Below are 14,860 nucleotides of genomic sequence, written 5' to 3' on the forward strand. Positions count from 1 at the left end.
TTCTCATTTAAATAGAAGATTCTAAAGCTATTATCAAGAGTATTCCTTATGAACATAATGAACAAGTAGTTAGTTAAAATGATATTGAATTAGATTATGATGAATTTTATGAAGTGGATATCGAGAAAAATGATCACGAGAAAATGATTGGGGGAAGAGTTTATAAGAAGAGGAGAAGATTGGCTTCAACTATATGGGATTATTTTGAGATGATGGCTCTTTTAAATGATGGTAAATAGATGCGTAAATATAAAAAAGTAGCTCAACATACTAATGTGATAACAAATATGACACGTGCTGCCCCAAGATCTATTTATGAAAGAAATATTTATTTTATATCCTAATTAATCTACCAAAGTCACAAATACTTCATTAATATAAATAAGTTTAGCAAAAGTAATTAGAAATCATATAAAAAAAATATTTTATATTTTATATTTAATCCTTAAAATTTAATTTATAATAGCTAGGAGGTCAATCAATATATTAATCCACTTGTAATAGCTTATATTTTGATCCAAGTAAATAAATCTTTTTCTAAAGTCATTATAAGTCCAAATTACAAACAGTCTTTGCTATAGCATTGAGATTGTAGTATTTTAATTACATGATTTTTGAGTATTAGTAAAAATTCTTAAGAAATTGACACTTGTCAGTACAATTAGGGATTTTGAGATCTATGAGTTAGTTTTGAAAATTAATTTTATCAATATTTTTTAAATAAAATAATTTATTTTATCGATATTTTTCTTTAATTTTTAAAGCTACAAAAGAATTTATATAAATTTATATAAAAATTAAATTAAATTAATTATATAATATAGGATTTAGAGGTCGTGGAACAATTTTCATTAGTCAGACTTGTAGAAAGATTTACTCGTCTTATTGTAAAGAACCTTTAACCTATTTTTAATTTCAAGGATTTTATATTTTTTTTGTACTTTTTGTTCAAATTTATTTTAACATCTAAATATTATGATTTAGTTCAACTAAAGCTTCATAATGTATTTAATGTAATATTTGATAATTTGGTTAAATCGTGAAAATATAATTTTTTGCTCAGAATGGTTTTTATTATCTGCCGTTAGGATATTTTGGCACTTTCTGGATTAAGCTCAATTACGCTTTATTTACTGAAATGCATTGAAAATGAATGTGGATATGTGATTGAGTAATAGTCGGTCGTTATCACTGTTATAATACTGCGATAATAATGTGAGTGTAAAAAAGCAAAAAATGAATAATTGACCCATTGGTTAGAGACTGATTGATCTATACAGGATGATGAGCCAATGAGCTTTTTTTAAATATTATAGTTTTGTGTTATCCTCTACTGATTCATGTGATATACTGATTGAGAGTTATAAGAAAATAATTTTTGTGTCGATGGACAAAGAGTGAAAACTCTATTTATTGAGCCAACGGTTTATTAACATTGATATAATACTGAAAAACACAGGATATCCATAATTCTTATTTGTTTAGTGTGACTACTAAAATGAATGTTATTGGAGTATTCTTTATATTACTGTACAAACTTATAATTAAGACTGTTATTGATTTATTTATATAAACAGCATAATATATTCATTGAGTATGTAATATATAAGATGTATTGAGCATGATATTAAGATATTGATTTTATATTGATATAGAATAATTGGATATGATGTGCATATTTTTATGTGATTTTACTAAATTGATTTGATTTCAACAGTTTTTACTAATATTTTGATTTGATACTTTATTTGATTTCTATACTGATTAGTATTACATATATAATGATTGATTTATAAATTTAAGACCCGTACTGGTTTACTTCTTTAATAGCTTACGTATCGTAGTGTTTTACTATTTATATATTATACTACTACTGCTAATGAATTTTATTATTTATGCATTGATTAAATATTTATATGAATGTAACTATTATGAATTGACTATTGACATGCATATTGCTCTTTTATCATGCGATGAATTAAGTTGTGATTTTTGGTGACCTATTTGGTATATATAGTCAAATGATTTCAGATCAAGGTAGAGGATCAGAAGTTGAGGTTGGTTAGAAATCTTCAGGTTCTATTTTTTTATTTAAGTTATTTTTATGTACTCAGGATAGAGTAGTTATGACATGAATGTATAGAACCTAAGTAATGTATATAATTTTTGAAAATTGAATATAGATGCATATATTGATGTTTTGATCTATTATTTTATTTTTATTATTGTTAATATTGATAAAAAAAATAGGTAACTCTGGTTGTTGTTTATTAAAAGATAAAATAATAATTTATACAAATTAGATTCTAGGACTTCACACCACCCTTGTATATTTTGTTTACAAAAATAATAATACCAAAATATAGAAAATAAAACAAAATCTACAAATTATGATTAGTCTCACTCCATTGGGTTTTGACCCCTTCCTAAAAATTATATAAAAGAAATGAGATGATCTAATAGTTCCATAAATTATTATAATCTTCAATTGTAATCAATGCAAGGTAATAAACGCAATATGTATATAATCATTCAATCCATATCAATATAAATATATAATAGTAATATAAGTAGCATATGAATAGTCTCATTTCATATGTGCAATAGAAATTAATGTAAGCTATATAACTTATCATTAGTGATCAATAGGTATATAAAGGATCAATATGTTTTGTTATTTATATACCTAGATCATACATAATGCAGCTGATCTATCATTAATATTTGCTTGCCCTTAAAATATGTATGATATTTTATGTGTAGTAGTATACCTATTATATCAAGCAATGGTTTATATGCATTTTATGCACATCATATAGTATCAAGGCATGTATATCATGTAAAAAATACAATATTTCATATATAAATGAGATGTTTCATATGCATTGTATAACCTTGTATCAATAATATCAATCTTATTTGTCTTGTCATATGTCTGTATTAGTCATATTATGTATCATGTTTGTATCACGTCATATTATGTCACTTATGCAATGTATCATATATGCTCATATCATATGCATATATAAGAAAGACAGGACATTTGACTGCTTATGTTATTTTTTTATACCAAGTTCGGTAGGCCAATCCTACAAAAATTAATCTCAATTATATTAATCATGATATTATGAATTAGTCTCATATTATATATCACAAGTCAAGTGGCTTTCATGCAAGAAGTCATCATTTTTTGTTCGTTGGAATATCATATCATATCAATTAATCTCTTTATACATTCTTTTTCATATCACTTAGGATTATACAACATATCTTATTTAAAAGAAAAACTCATCGACCCAATCTCCTGCACATGGTAACATGTTTCTAACAAACATTGATAAGTTAATCATTTTTGCCAATCTTTTTTGTTATCTTATTTAAAATAAAAGCTCATCCATCATGTTTCTAATAAGTACGTACATGTCACTGTTAGGTTCAATTAATATGAGACCCTATGTCATCTATTCTGATGCAGCTGGAGTGGAAGGTCCATCTGTAGTGAGTTGAGGGGGTGGTGGGGGATAGTATTTCGGGACATATGGTAGATATGAATAAGTGGAAAGGCCTCTATAAAAAGGTGGGGGTGGGTGGTAAGGATAAAAGGGAGTGCTATATGTTGTGTTTGGCGAAGGGAAGCATGGGTCTGGTGAGTAGAACTATGGGCTACTAGCTGCAGGAGTAGGTAAAACATGCTAGGGTCTTTAAGTGGCAGGCTGAGACAAAGTGGCAGGCTAAGACAAAGAGGTCCCCTCAGTATGTACAGACTTATTGGGTGGCCACCAATCGTCTTTTTTTTGCGCTTATAAAAAAAATTTTTGATCAATCCTCTGTGATGCTCTTCACCTGAAGACATATGTAAAAAAAAAATTAAAAAATATTAGCAACATAAATTATAAGAAAAATTTAATATAAAATAGCACATCAATTAAATAAATGAAGTAGAGAAATAATAAAATAAATAAATTTCTATATTTTTTTTATATAAATTACATTGTTAATATAAAGTATTTATTCATAATTGATTATAAAAAATCATTTACCTTATGTTTACTCATTATTTATTGATTCACTTTTATATGATGAAACATCTGCACCACTATCAAATTCCTCATGACTTTCCTCTATATTTAAATCTACTTCCTTTAATAGCAACTCACTCTTATTAATTGCAATTTGATTGTCCACATCTTTAGCAAGATCTTTTAAGTTTGACATGAACTCTTATTGATGTACTGGTGATATTGATGTGGTTTTCTCAGTTACTCCTATGAGTTTGGTCTTCCTAATTATAAGTCAATCCTCTTTGTCTTACAATCTACTTGATAGTTAATAAAATAGACTTGATTTTCCTAGCTAGCAATGATGAATGAGTCAAACTTTACATATCTCCTACACCTCTTTACTTCTGTTATATCGTAAATGGATGTATTCTTGTACCTCTTGTACTGGATCAAACCATTTACAAATAATTAGATACAAATTATTCCTATAACCAGAATATTCTAATTGTAGTATTTCTTATAATACCTCATAGTACTCAGAATAATCATATATATGAGTGTTCCCTCTTACAAAAATATCAGAATTATCTATCTTACTACCTTAACATGAAGGTTTGGTTTGGAATTTGTAGCCATCAACAAAAAATTGACAAATATTTTACTAATATATTTGTTCCCCAAGTTAGATCCAGTAGCTCAAGATACTACAAATCATTGCCTTGAGTGTGCACCTAATTGGTAGATCTAGTATATTATTAGCATGTTTATTGATAATAATGCTAACTAATTAAGACAAATTAGTATAAATGAATAGTCAAAATACATACCATTTTTTGAAACAATTAGGGAATTTTTTTTCCACTATCTTTTGGACTTCTAATGGTGTTGATGTACTCAAACTATTAAAGAAACTTTTGAAAAATTTAGGGTTTAGGATTTCTGAGTAAAAAATCTATGAACAAGCTCAATCATACTTACTCGAGATATGACTCATCAGTTTCATAATAGTTAAGCAAGACATACAATTTGGCAGTTGTCATCTCCTTATCAATCAAATAACACACTATACTAGTGCCTCTAGGTTCACAAGTTCCATTGAATATAGATAAATTAGAGGATTTACATGAATCTACAAGACCTATATTTTGAGGTGTAGTATTCCTACTTGATTTTGATGTTGTGTAAAAGTAATATAAGTAAAATTATGCTATATCGTACATTAAATATGCTTCGCAAATTAAGCATTTAAGATGCATTTGAGTCTTAGCGGTATTCTTAAGTTTATTTAAATACATCTTAAAAGGATACACCCACTGATATTAAATAGGGCCACCAATTGTAGCCTCATATGATAAATACACGGCTAGATGATCCATAGAGTCAAAAAATATTAGAAAAAATATGATCTTTGTACAATCATGTCTATTCTTTGCTCTATTTTCTTTTGAGTGTGTATCCATGCACTATAATGTATAATTTTTGTTGTATATATACATTTTAAAGATGAATGAATGAGAAAGAATTTGTAAATGACTTTAATTGTTGTGTATTGGATGTTTTTTAATAGCTTTATCATTTGTTTTAAATTAAAGAATATGAAAGTCTAAAAAACTTAGATATTAGGCTGGTCTGTCACCAGTCACCATTCAACATAATATGGCATGTTTTTTCTTTGTGTCATATTGTGAAAAACTTAAGGCATAGGTCAACTTATTGTAGAAACTAACTTCAACATTCATATGTATGATAATAAGTTTGATCATCAAGAGTTTTGTGATTTATTTATTGATTTCAATATTATGCATGATTTACTCTATTAATCTATTGGATGGGTTTGTGTTAGAGCATTATTACTTCATTTGCACCAAGACCTATAACTTATTTCTAGAAATACTACATGAACTGATTGCCAAAAAATGCGGTGAAAGGAAAATGGAAATTCAATTTTGTTCGTTAAATATATTACCAAAGTTTGTTGGAAATCCGATTTATAGACTTCTATTGACACAAATGATTTTATTTGTTTAAGTGAACATTTCATTAATAATACTTAGCACTATATATACTTTAATTTTATTCCACCTCCACATTATGTTATAATATTAGTTGAAATAGTACAATCTTTTTTAATTAATAATAAATTAAGGGAATGCTTTTTAGTATTATTGTATACAAAAAGTTAGCTAACAATGTATCTAATAACAAATGATGTAAATTTAAGAGTTGGGATTCTTTGTAATGGTGAATTCTTTTATCTAAGGTGTTGTCTACATAATGTTAACCCAATTGTTCAAGAAGGTATGCAAGAGATAACTAATTTTATCTCAAAGCGTCATGAGTATAAAATATGTGAAAGATTCTTAAGATTGAAAGAAAAAGTTATTAGAATGTGCAAAATAAAGCTATCTTGATGCTAAAAGAGGTTTAAGGCAAGATGTTCTTTTTAGATGAAATTTCACTTTCATTATACTTGACAATGCTATTAATTTTAGATGTATTTTTTTTGCACTTGGAATTGGGTGATTCCAACTATAAAATTTGTTTATAGAGAAATGAATGTGACACAATGATAGACATATAAAACTTTTTGAGACCCTTTTATGAGATCACGTGTCTTTTCTGGAAAAAAAGATTCAATTACAAATCTCTATTTTCCTTACATATATACTGTTTATACAATATTAAAGTAGAAAAAGACAAGTGGGCATGAATATTTAAAGAAAATTAAAACAATCATGATTTCAAAGCTTGAAAAATACTGGTAAAATAATTTGTAATCTTAGTTATCATTATTATTTTAGAGGAAACATATAAATTTAATTGTATTGAATAGTGTTGTAATAAGCTGTATGATGTTGATTATGTCAGAAAAATTGCAAAGGTGAGGCAAATTTTATTTTCATTATTTACAAATTATTAACACTGCCGTTTCCAGGTCCCAAGTCTTGGATGAGAAAAGTGGAGGGTTGCGTTAGGTAGTCGACAGCTGGCGTAAAACTTGTCGAACAATAATGACAAGAATCATTTAAGATATTGTGTGAATGCTAGGGCATCCCCTGAAAGCGACGCGCTGTATGGACTGAATATAGTGATAAGTGTGCAAGGGCCGCTACACCGGCGCCCGAGTGCATTGTTAAATAGGCAATGGTTCCCACATCAAGGATGGATGTGGGCAAAGAAGCTAGTTCATGAAACTAAAATTAGGATAGGAACTTAGAATATAGGTTCTCTTACAGGAAAACTAATGGAATTAATAGATATTATGATTCATAGGAAGTTAAATATTTTGTGCATTCAGGAAACTAAGTGGGTTGGAGAGAAGGCTAAGGAAATTGATAGTTTAGGATTTAAACTTTGGTATTCGGGTAGGAGTCGTACTAGAAATGGTGTAGGTGTTATTATAGATAAGAGTTTAAAGGATAATGTTATAAAATTAATAGAATTGAAGATAGAATTATAGCTTTAAAGATGATTGTTGATGATAAGATTGTTAATATTATAAGTGTTTATGCTCCTCAAGTAGATTTGGATATGAGTTCTAAATTAAATTTTTGGAATGATTTAGAAGAATTAATACAAAAGATACCTCTTGAAGAAAGAGTTTTTATTGGAGGAGATTTAAATGGACATGTTGGTAGAGAGGTAGATGATTTTAAAAGCATTCATGGTGGCCATGGATTTGGAACGACGAATGAAGGTGGAAAGATCATATTATATTTTTGTTTAGCTTATGATTTTTCAATTGCTAATACCTTTTTTAAGAAAAGGAATGAGCATCTCATTACTTATAAAAATGGATATAGTACAACCCAGATTGACTATTTTCTTATTAGAAAATCAAATCGTTTAGATTGCAAAGATTGTAAAGTTAGTCCGAGTGAGAATTTATGTACCCAACATCGATTATTAGTTTTGGATTTTAAGATAAAGGGGCATAAAATAAAAAATGAAGTAAAACATTTTTCTAGGATTAGATGGAGGCATTTAAAGATTATTAATAAAAATATTTTTGAGAGTAAGATTTTAGATCTTTAGATTTTGTCTGTGCATGAGGATGCTAATGTTATGTGGGAAAAAGTGGCTAGTGATATTAAGAATATTGTAAAAGATGTGCTTAGAATATCAAAGAGAAAAGCTCATAATAGTAAAAATAGTTGGTGGTGGAATCCAATTGTGTAAGAAAAGATTAAAAATAAGAAGATTTGTTATAAAAATTGGTTAAATTTTAAAAATTATGATAATTGGGAAATATATAAAGTGGCTCGTAAGGATTCTAAGAAAGTAATATGCGATGCAAAAACATTAGCTTTTAGTGATTTATATAATAGATTAAATACTAAGAAGGGAAAAAGATATATGTATAAGTTAGCCAAACAAAGAGATAGGAGTAGTAAGGATTTAGTTCAACTGAAGTGTATTAAGGATGAAGATCAAAAAATACTTTTCTTAGAAGATGAAATTCAACAAAGGTGGATGAGATATTTTACTAAACTTTTTAATGAAGATTGAGAAAATAAAATTGACTATAGTGATCTTAGCACCCTAAATGAAAATAAAGATTTCTGTTTTTATCAGCGTATTAGTAAAACTGAAGTTAGAGAGGCTTTAAAGAAAATGAAGAGTGAAAAAGCTATTGGACCTGATGATATTCCAATAGAGGTGTGGAAATGCTTATGAGATGAAGGAATTTTTTGGCTTATTAAACTTTTTAATACTATTTTAAAAACTAAAAAGATGCCATATGAGTGGAGAATGAGTGTGCTAATTCATATTTTTAAGAATAAAGGTGATGCACAAGATTGTACGAATTATAGAGGTATTAAGTTAATGTGTCATACTTTAAAACTATGGGAGCGAGTTATAGAGCATAGGTTGCGGCGTGATACTAATGTTTCTCAAAATCAATTTGGATTCATGCCGGGTAGGTCAACTATGGAAGTCATACATTTATTAAGAGGTTTGATGGAGAAATATAGAGAAAATAAGGAGGATCTACATATGATATTTATTGATTTAGAAAAAGCATATGATAAAGTTCCAAGAGAAGTGCTATGGAGAGTTCTTGAAAAGAAAAGAGTTAATAATGCTTATATTCAAATCATGAAAGATATGTATGCATTAGATTTAAACGAGTATTTGACTTTTAATAGGACACAATGGAGAAAAAGGATTCATGTAGCCGACCCCACATAGTGGGATAAAGGCTTGATGTTTTTGTTGTTGTTGTATTATTTACAAATTATTTTAAAGCAAACATGCAATGGCTATATTTACATACATTAGAAGTAATACAAGGTTCTTAGAGTAATTATTAATAGAGCCTTACCTCAACACTTAAAAATTCTCAATTTTATCAGGTGATATTGTATTTTGAATTCAATTAGTTTATCTTCTTTCTTCTAGTTTATGTTCTTACCAAGTTTATTTTTATATCTATATATGATTTTGATTCTTTTATATCTAGTTTATGTTCTTACCATGATGGATCTAAGACTATTTAGACCCCATTAGTGAGATATCCTTATTGGATTGACATAATTTAGTCCTAGATTCTTATTTACACATAAACTTTAATGGATTAAAACCATTTTGGATTTATATAATGGACCTAATTTTGATCTTGCCAATAATGTTACTACAAGTAATAGTTCACTTTTTATCATGTGTAAAGCGCTTATAACCATTTTATGTTTCCTTTAGATTAACTATAATATTGCTTATAATAAAATGAATCAACATATTTCTCATGACCATTGACCTATCCTAGTGTTAGCCCAATTGAAATCCAAACTTAGATTGTTCTAATAGAACCCTAGTCCAAAATAGATCTATCTAATTAAACCTGTCTAATTATATTTTACCAGGGGAAGTATATCCTAACAAACATTGAGCTAGGTGATTTAGGATGCCATAAGATAGAATTAGCCTTAGGCTAACCTAAAATTATCCGTGGCTGAAAGCCCTTAAAATGTGCATTTAACTTGATCATGAGCTTATTAAAGCTATGTCTAGACTATCTTAATGTGGAATCAAGTCTCCTAATGGCTTAGTTAAGTCTTGGTTTGACCATAGCTTAACCCATGCTGATCTTAGATAGATCTTATAGAACCCACTAACTTTTTTTGGCCTTAAAAGCATTAATAAAAATATATGCACTAAATATAAATATATTTCAAACACTCCTAAGTGATTTATTATAATCAGTTTAACCTTAAGCTAACCTTGATTTACCTAATAAGAGCCATGAAAATTCTAGATGCCTTAAATGGCCTGGTATCTTAAATTCATTTAACCAATAGTTAATCCAAATTTTATCCTTTACATAGGCAGTGATAGAACATTTTAAAAGCCAACTTATTTTAGCTTAACTATTTAAAGCCTAATGTAGATTAAATTTGAACCAAGTAAGATCCATTGGATCCACTAAGTCTATATGGAATTTAGGTGACCATTATTTTTTAAATAAGGTTATTAAAGGTTAATTTCAATCCAATGGTATGCTTAGATAAATTAAAACACTCCTAATGACCTATCCCACCTAACTAAACTTAGGGTTGAACCAAGTTTGAACCATGCTGACTAAATTTATCTTGATCTTAAACTTAGCTATCCATGGTCTACCAAGGCCCAAAATTTATGGTTAAGTAAACCTAAAGCTTCTTAAGAACCAAAGTGATCTTGCTTAATCGATCTTAATTATCTTATTAGGATTAAGATTTGACCTTCATTAAATAGGATTGACTATAAAACCTAATAAGATATCCTTTTGTACCCATTAAGCCATATAAGTCATTCCAACTCAAATTTATTTGAAATTTAGTTGGACATGACCTAAGATCCTTAAGAACTAATTCTAAAGAAGTTGCACCGAATGGGTTCACCTAAACAGAGCCCCACATGGCCACATGGGGTCCTGGTTGGGTACTCATTGGGTGCCCACGCTCTGCGCTGGCGGGCTTTGCCCACCCAAGCCCATCTATGGTGACTTTCGGGATGTCATACCCACCCACACCCATCCACTTTTTACGCTTCTTGAATGCAGTCTGCCACAGATTAATTGACTTAAGATTTGTTGCCCTTTTCTCTAACTGCAAACTTTCACGCCACATATCAAAATTTGTAGTGGTCACGACGGAGTTCAGTGTTGCACACTATGTAGTAAAGATTACTGTTATATATTGCATGCATATGATGATTAGTAATGTAAATCGGTTTGTTCCCTGATGTTGAGTACCCACCCACGAGGCCATGGGCGTACCACCCATATCCGTCCATGCCCATTGGGTATGGGAAGGTGCGTGGGTGGGTGTGGGTGTGAGTATGGGTACCTAATGCAGGGCTTTGCACCTAAACCCATAAATTTTGTTGACTTTATTCAAATCCCATATGATTAACTAGCAAAAAAATATTGGCCCGACATTAAAAAATGAATAACTTATCATACACATAGTGGACTCATCTCTATTATTGGTTTCGCAACTAAATTAAGTTACTATGAAGAATGGTTCAAACTAAGGTAATTTCCACTCTGTCAATCCTAGGTTCAATAAATTATCATCTCTTAGTTTCATATATGAAAGGTTGAAGTTAATGATCCAAAACATAAATCTCAAAGCACCTTAAGAAGGGCCCATGGATTTAACTAGACCACCCATGGTCCATATATATATATAGTGGCGGAGACAAAAAAATTTCATAGAAGGGGCTTTTTTTTTAAATCCCCTCAATTTTTTTCATCTAAATTTGGGATCAGCTTTGACAGTTTTAAAAACTTTTATTTAAAAATAAACTACTAATTATAAGATGAAGCAAGGGCGGACCCCAGTATTGTCAAGGGTGGGCAAATGCCCACCCTAAAAAAAAAAAAAAATCTTACTGAGTGGATAAATTAATATAATGAATGGGGTTTTTTGTAAAAAAAAGGGCTGGATCCGCCACTGAGATGAAGTACACTTACAATTTATACATTTTGTTTTTCATATTTTGAAAAAAAAAAAGAATAATAATATCATTGTCAAACATAAAAAGTATAAACTAAATAAAAATTCCATTCATAAGGCATGCAAATCTGCAAGTCAGCTCAAGAAAAAAAATATCAATGGCTGTGATTTATAAATCAAGGTTTTCACATTCAAATGATTGCCAACATTGAATAGTAAATCCAGGTTTATTTAAACAAACTTTTAAAGAGATTAATATGCTAATTGAATTAAAAAGGAGATTTGTAAAGTTCTGATTATGAAGAAAAAAAAACAAGAAAATCATAATAATCACCATTTCCAATCCCATGATCAAAGTTCAAAATTCAAGTATTCTTCCACTCAAATACAGCCCCCAAGAAACGCAGAAAGCTATGAAATAAGAAGATTGCTGAAATAACGATTTAAATCAGATTAAGAACATTCGATGAATGAAAAAGATCTCGTGGAGAAGAAAGAACTTAGGGCTTAGGAGAGAAATAAAGTGGGGAGCTTATAAACAACTTGTAGAATCCCGATCAAAGAAAAATTGGTAAGGCGCGATAAAGCCCGAGCAGGAAGAACGGAAGAGAGATTTGGGGAAAACGAGGTGTTTTGTAATCTGAAAGCAGATTCTAATTTAGTATTCAATCTGAAAGCAAGTTCTTACCTGTGCTGCTGGCTGGAACCAAGACGGAAGAAGACAGGGCCGCAGGCGTCGACTTCCTGGACGGCGGACGCACCAGTGGATGCCGGAGGCAGAGCCGCAAAGGCGTCGCGAGTCGGGTGAGAGCTGCTTGTGCGCGGTTCTGCTTTCAGATTAAATTACCAACTATTTAACATAAGCCTATAATACAAAATAAGTCAACAAAACTTTAGTAAAAAATAATCATAACGCTTCATATATCCATAATATTGCTGAAGACATGATTTTATGATGCTAATATATTACAACTTAAAATAAGTAATCAATTATGACCTCCTACAATTAGAGAAATAATATATGAATATGCTATGCATACTCATTATTTTTCATCAAAATCATCTTCCTAAAGATCTTTAATATTGAATCTAATTCTTATATTACTCATCTGTGACCTTAATGCCATATTTCTCTTTCAATTTCTACCAAAACCTTTGTACACGATATCTTTGAAGTCTTGAGCACTTCTTATATTTGCATTGACCGACTTCATTATCATTTTAAACTTCATAAAAAAAAATAAATCTTTCTCTTAGTTTTTAAAGAGGCACCATTTGTCCTAAAAAATTTAATGATTTTATAAAAATAAATGTGTACAGTCTATACAAAAAATAGATATGTTTTCACCAAAAAATATGTACAACTAACACAAACATATATATATTTTCTATTTTTTTTTTAAAGTTAGGAGATTTGCTTAAGTTCAACTATTAGTATGTTAAGACTTGATTAAAGATTTTAAAATTGATTTTTTGAATGTTAATTTTTTATTTTCAAGAAAAATATTTGAGAGTAGAGTAATGTAACACAAGCGTAATGTAATTTTCCTACATGAGAAGAAAGAAAAATTTACATTTAAGGAACCATGGTCAATGATGCGATTAACCGCCATAGAAGCTTGATCTTTCTCATTAATAATAATTCAAATATAAAAACATGTTGAACCTAAGAAAACTCAACTTTATTTTATATCAATCATTAAAAACTTATAAAATGTCAAAAGAAAGCGATGCAGACATCATCTAATATTGATATATTATAAAAAAATAATCTTGATCGGACACAAATCTTGATGTATGAGTCGGAGGCTTCAAAAATTAAAATAAGGGCCATTCGAACTTCGATTTCAGCAAGCTTATACTCAAATTGAATGTCTCAAGGAGATGAACCAAACGACACCAAATTCGATTCAATCCAAGCTCAAATGGGTCTAAATCAAATGACCAAAGCCAATTTAGAAGCTTCAGAATATTAATTGAATGATCAAATGATATTCAAATGTGACATGCTTTTAGGCGAATCGAGCGGCTCAACGAGACAAATCAAATGAGCCCAAGATTAATTGGAGGGAGTTGATATCATTAATACACTGAAATCCTCAATAATTTATCCATAATCGAGTGAGTTGATATCGGTCGTCCGTGAAAACACTCCCAACATGCCCGTAATCTTTTCCCTATTTATTAGTCATGCGACTCCCAAAAAAAATTAAATAGACTCCTCATTCTTCACTGAAAAGGAGGAGGTGAAAGAAGGAAGAGAACAGGAACAAAATTAAAGAGCTCTCTTATTTTTTAGCCATGGTCACTACCAACGACCGACAATCCACATAAAAAAGCATCAACATCTCTAGAATACTGTCAATATTTGACCTTATTGTCGGGTACAAACATTTGATCTTTGTACATTCTTCTTCTTCAACAATAAAATGATGATTTTTGTATTACTTATTATATAGTGAATTTTGGTCCTATCATTTTTATCTATTTGTGTGGAATTTTTTTGCATTGCTAAGACGTAAAATATAATTTCTATATATCTACTTAAATTTATTAGCATGCAACAAATATAATGATAAATTTCAACACGATAAATGTGTAGAGTTCACAATTATCGGCCTAAGCTAGAAAACCCTATAGGCTAACAAACTTTATGTTAAAGAACTGAAATCCTAGAATGTATATAGTCAATAAAATCTACTATTAAATATTTGGGTACGTTGCAGCATCAATTAACAAAATTAATTTTCGAAAAAAAGAAAATAAGATAGGAGAAGAGTTATTATTATTATTATATATAGGGGTGTCAATTTCGGGTCACGGGTCGGGTTCGGGTCAAATCCGAACTTATCCGGGTGCAAAACGGGTCAACCCTAACCCGACCCGGGTAGAGAAACGGGTCGGAAATCCGAACCCGAC

At 29.6% G+C, this 14,860-nt stretch overlaps 1 protein-coding gene across 1 annotated transcript in view; it reads right to left on the minus strand.

Moving 5' to 3' along the window:
• Nucleotides 1-3,319: 3,319 nt before the first annotated feature.
• LOC110107436 overlaps nucleotides 3,320-14,860 on the minus strand; it is a 15,526-nt gene continuing 3,985 nt past the window's right edge. Inside the window, exons 2-3 of the mRNA XM_020837701.2 lie at nucleotides 12,630-12,768; nucleotides 3,320-3,843 (exon numbers count right to left, since the gene is read on the minus strand). Coding sequence (XP_020693360.1) covers nucleotides 3,458-3,843; nucleotides 12,630-12,768 — 525 coding nt within the window. The 3' untranslated portion in view covers nucleotides 3,320-3,457. The remainder of the gene's footprint in view (nucleotides 3,844-12,629; nucleotides 12,769-14,860) is intronic.

This window comes from Dendrobium catenatum, unplaced genomic scaffold (genome assembly GCF_001605985.2).
Source record: "Dendrobium catenatum unplaced genomic scaffold, ASM160598v2 fragScaff_scaffold_853, whole genome shotgun sequence".
In the NCBI taxonomy this organism is placed as follows: Eukaryota; Viridiplantae; Streptophyta; class Magnoliopsida; order Asparagales; family Orchidaceae; genus Dendrobium; species Dendrobium catenatum.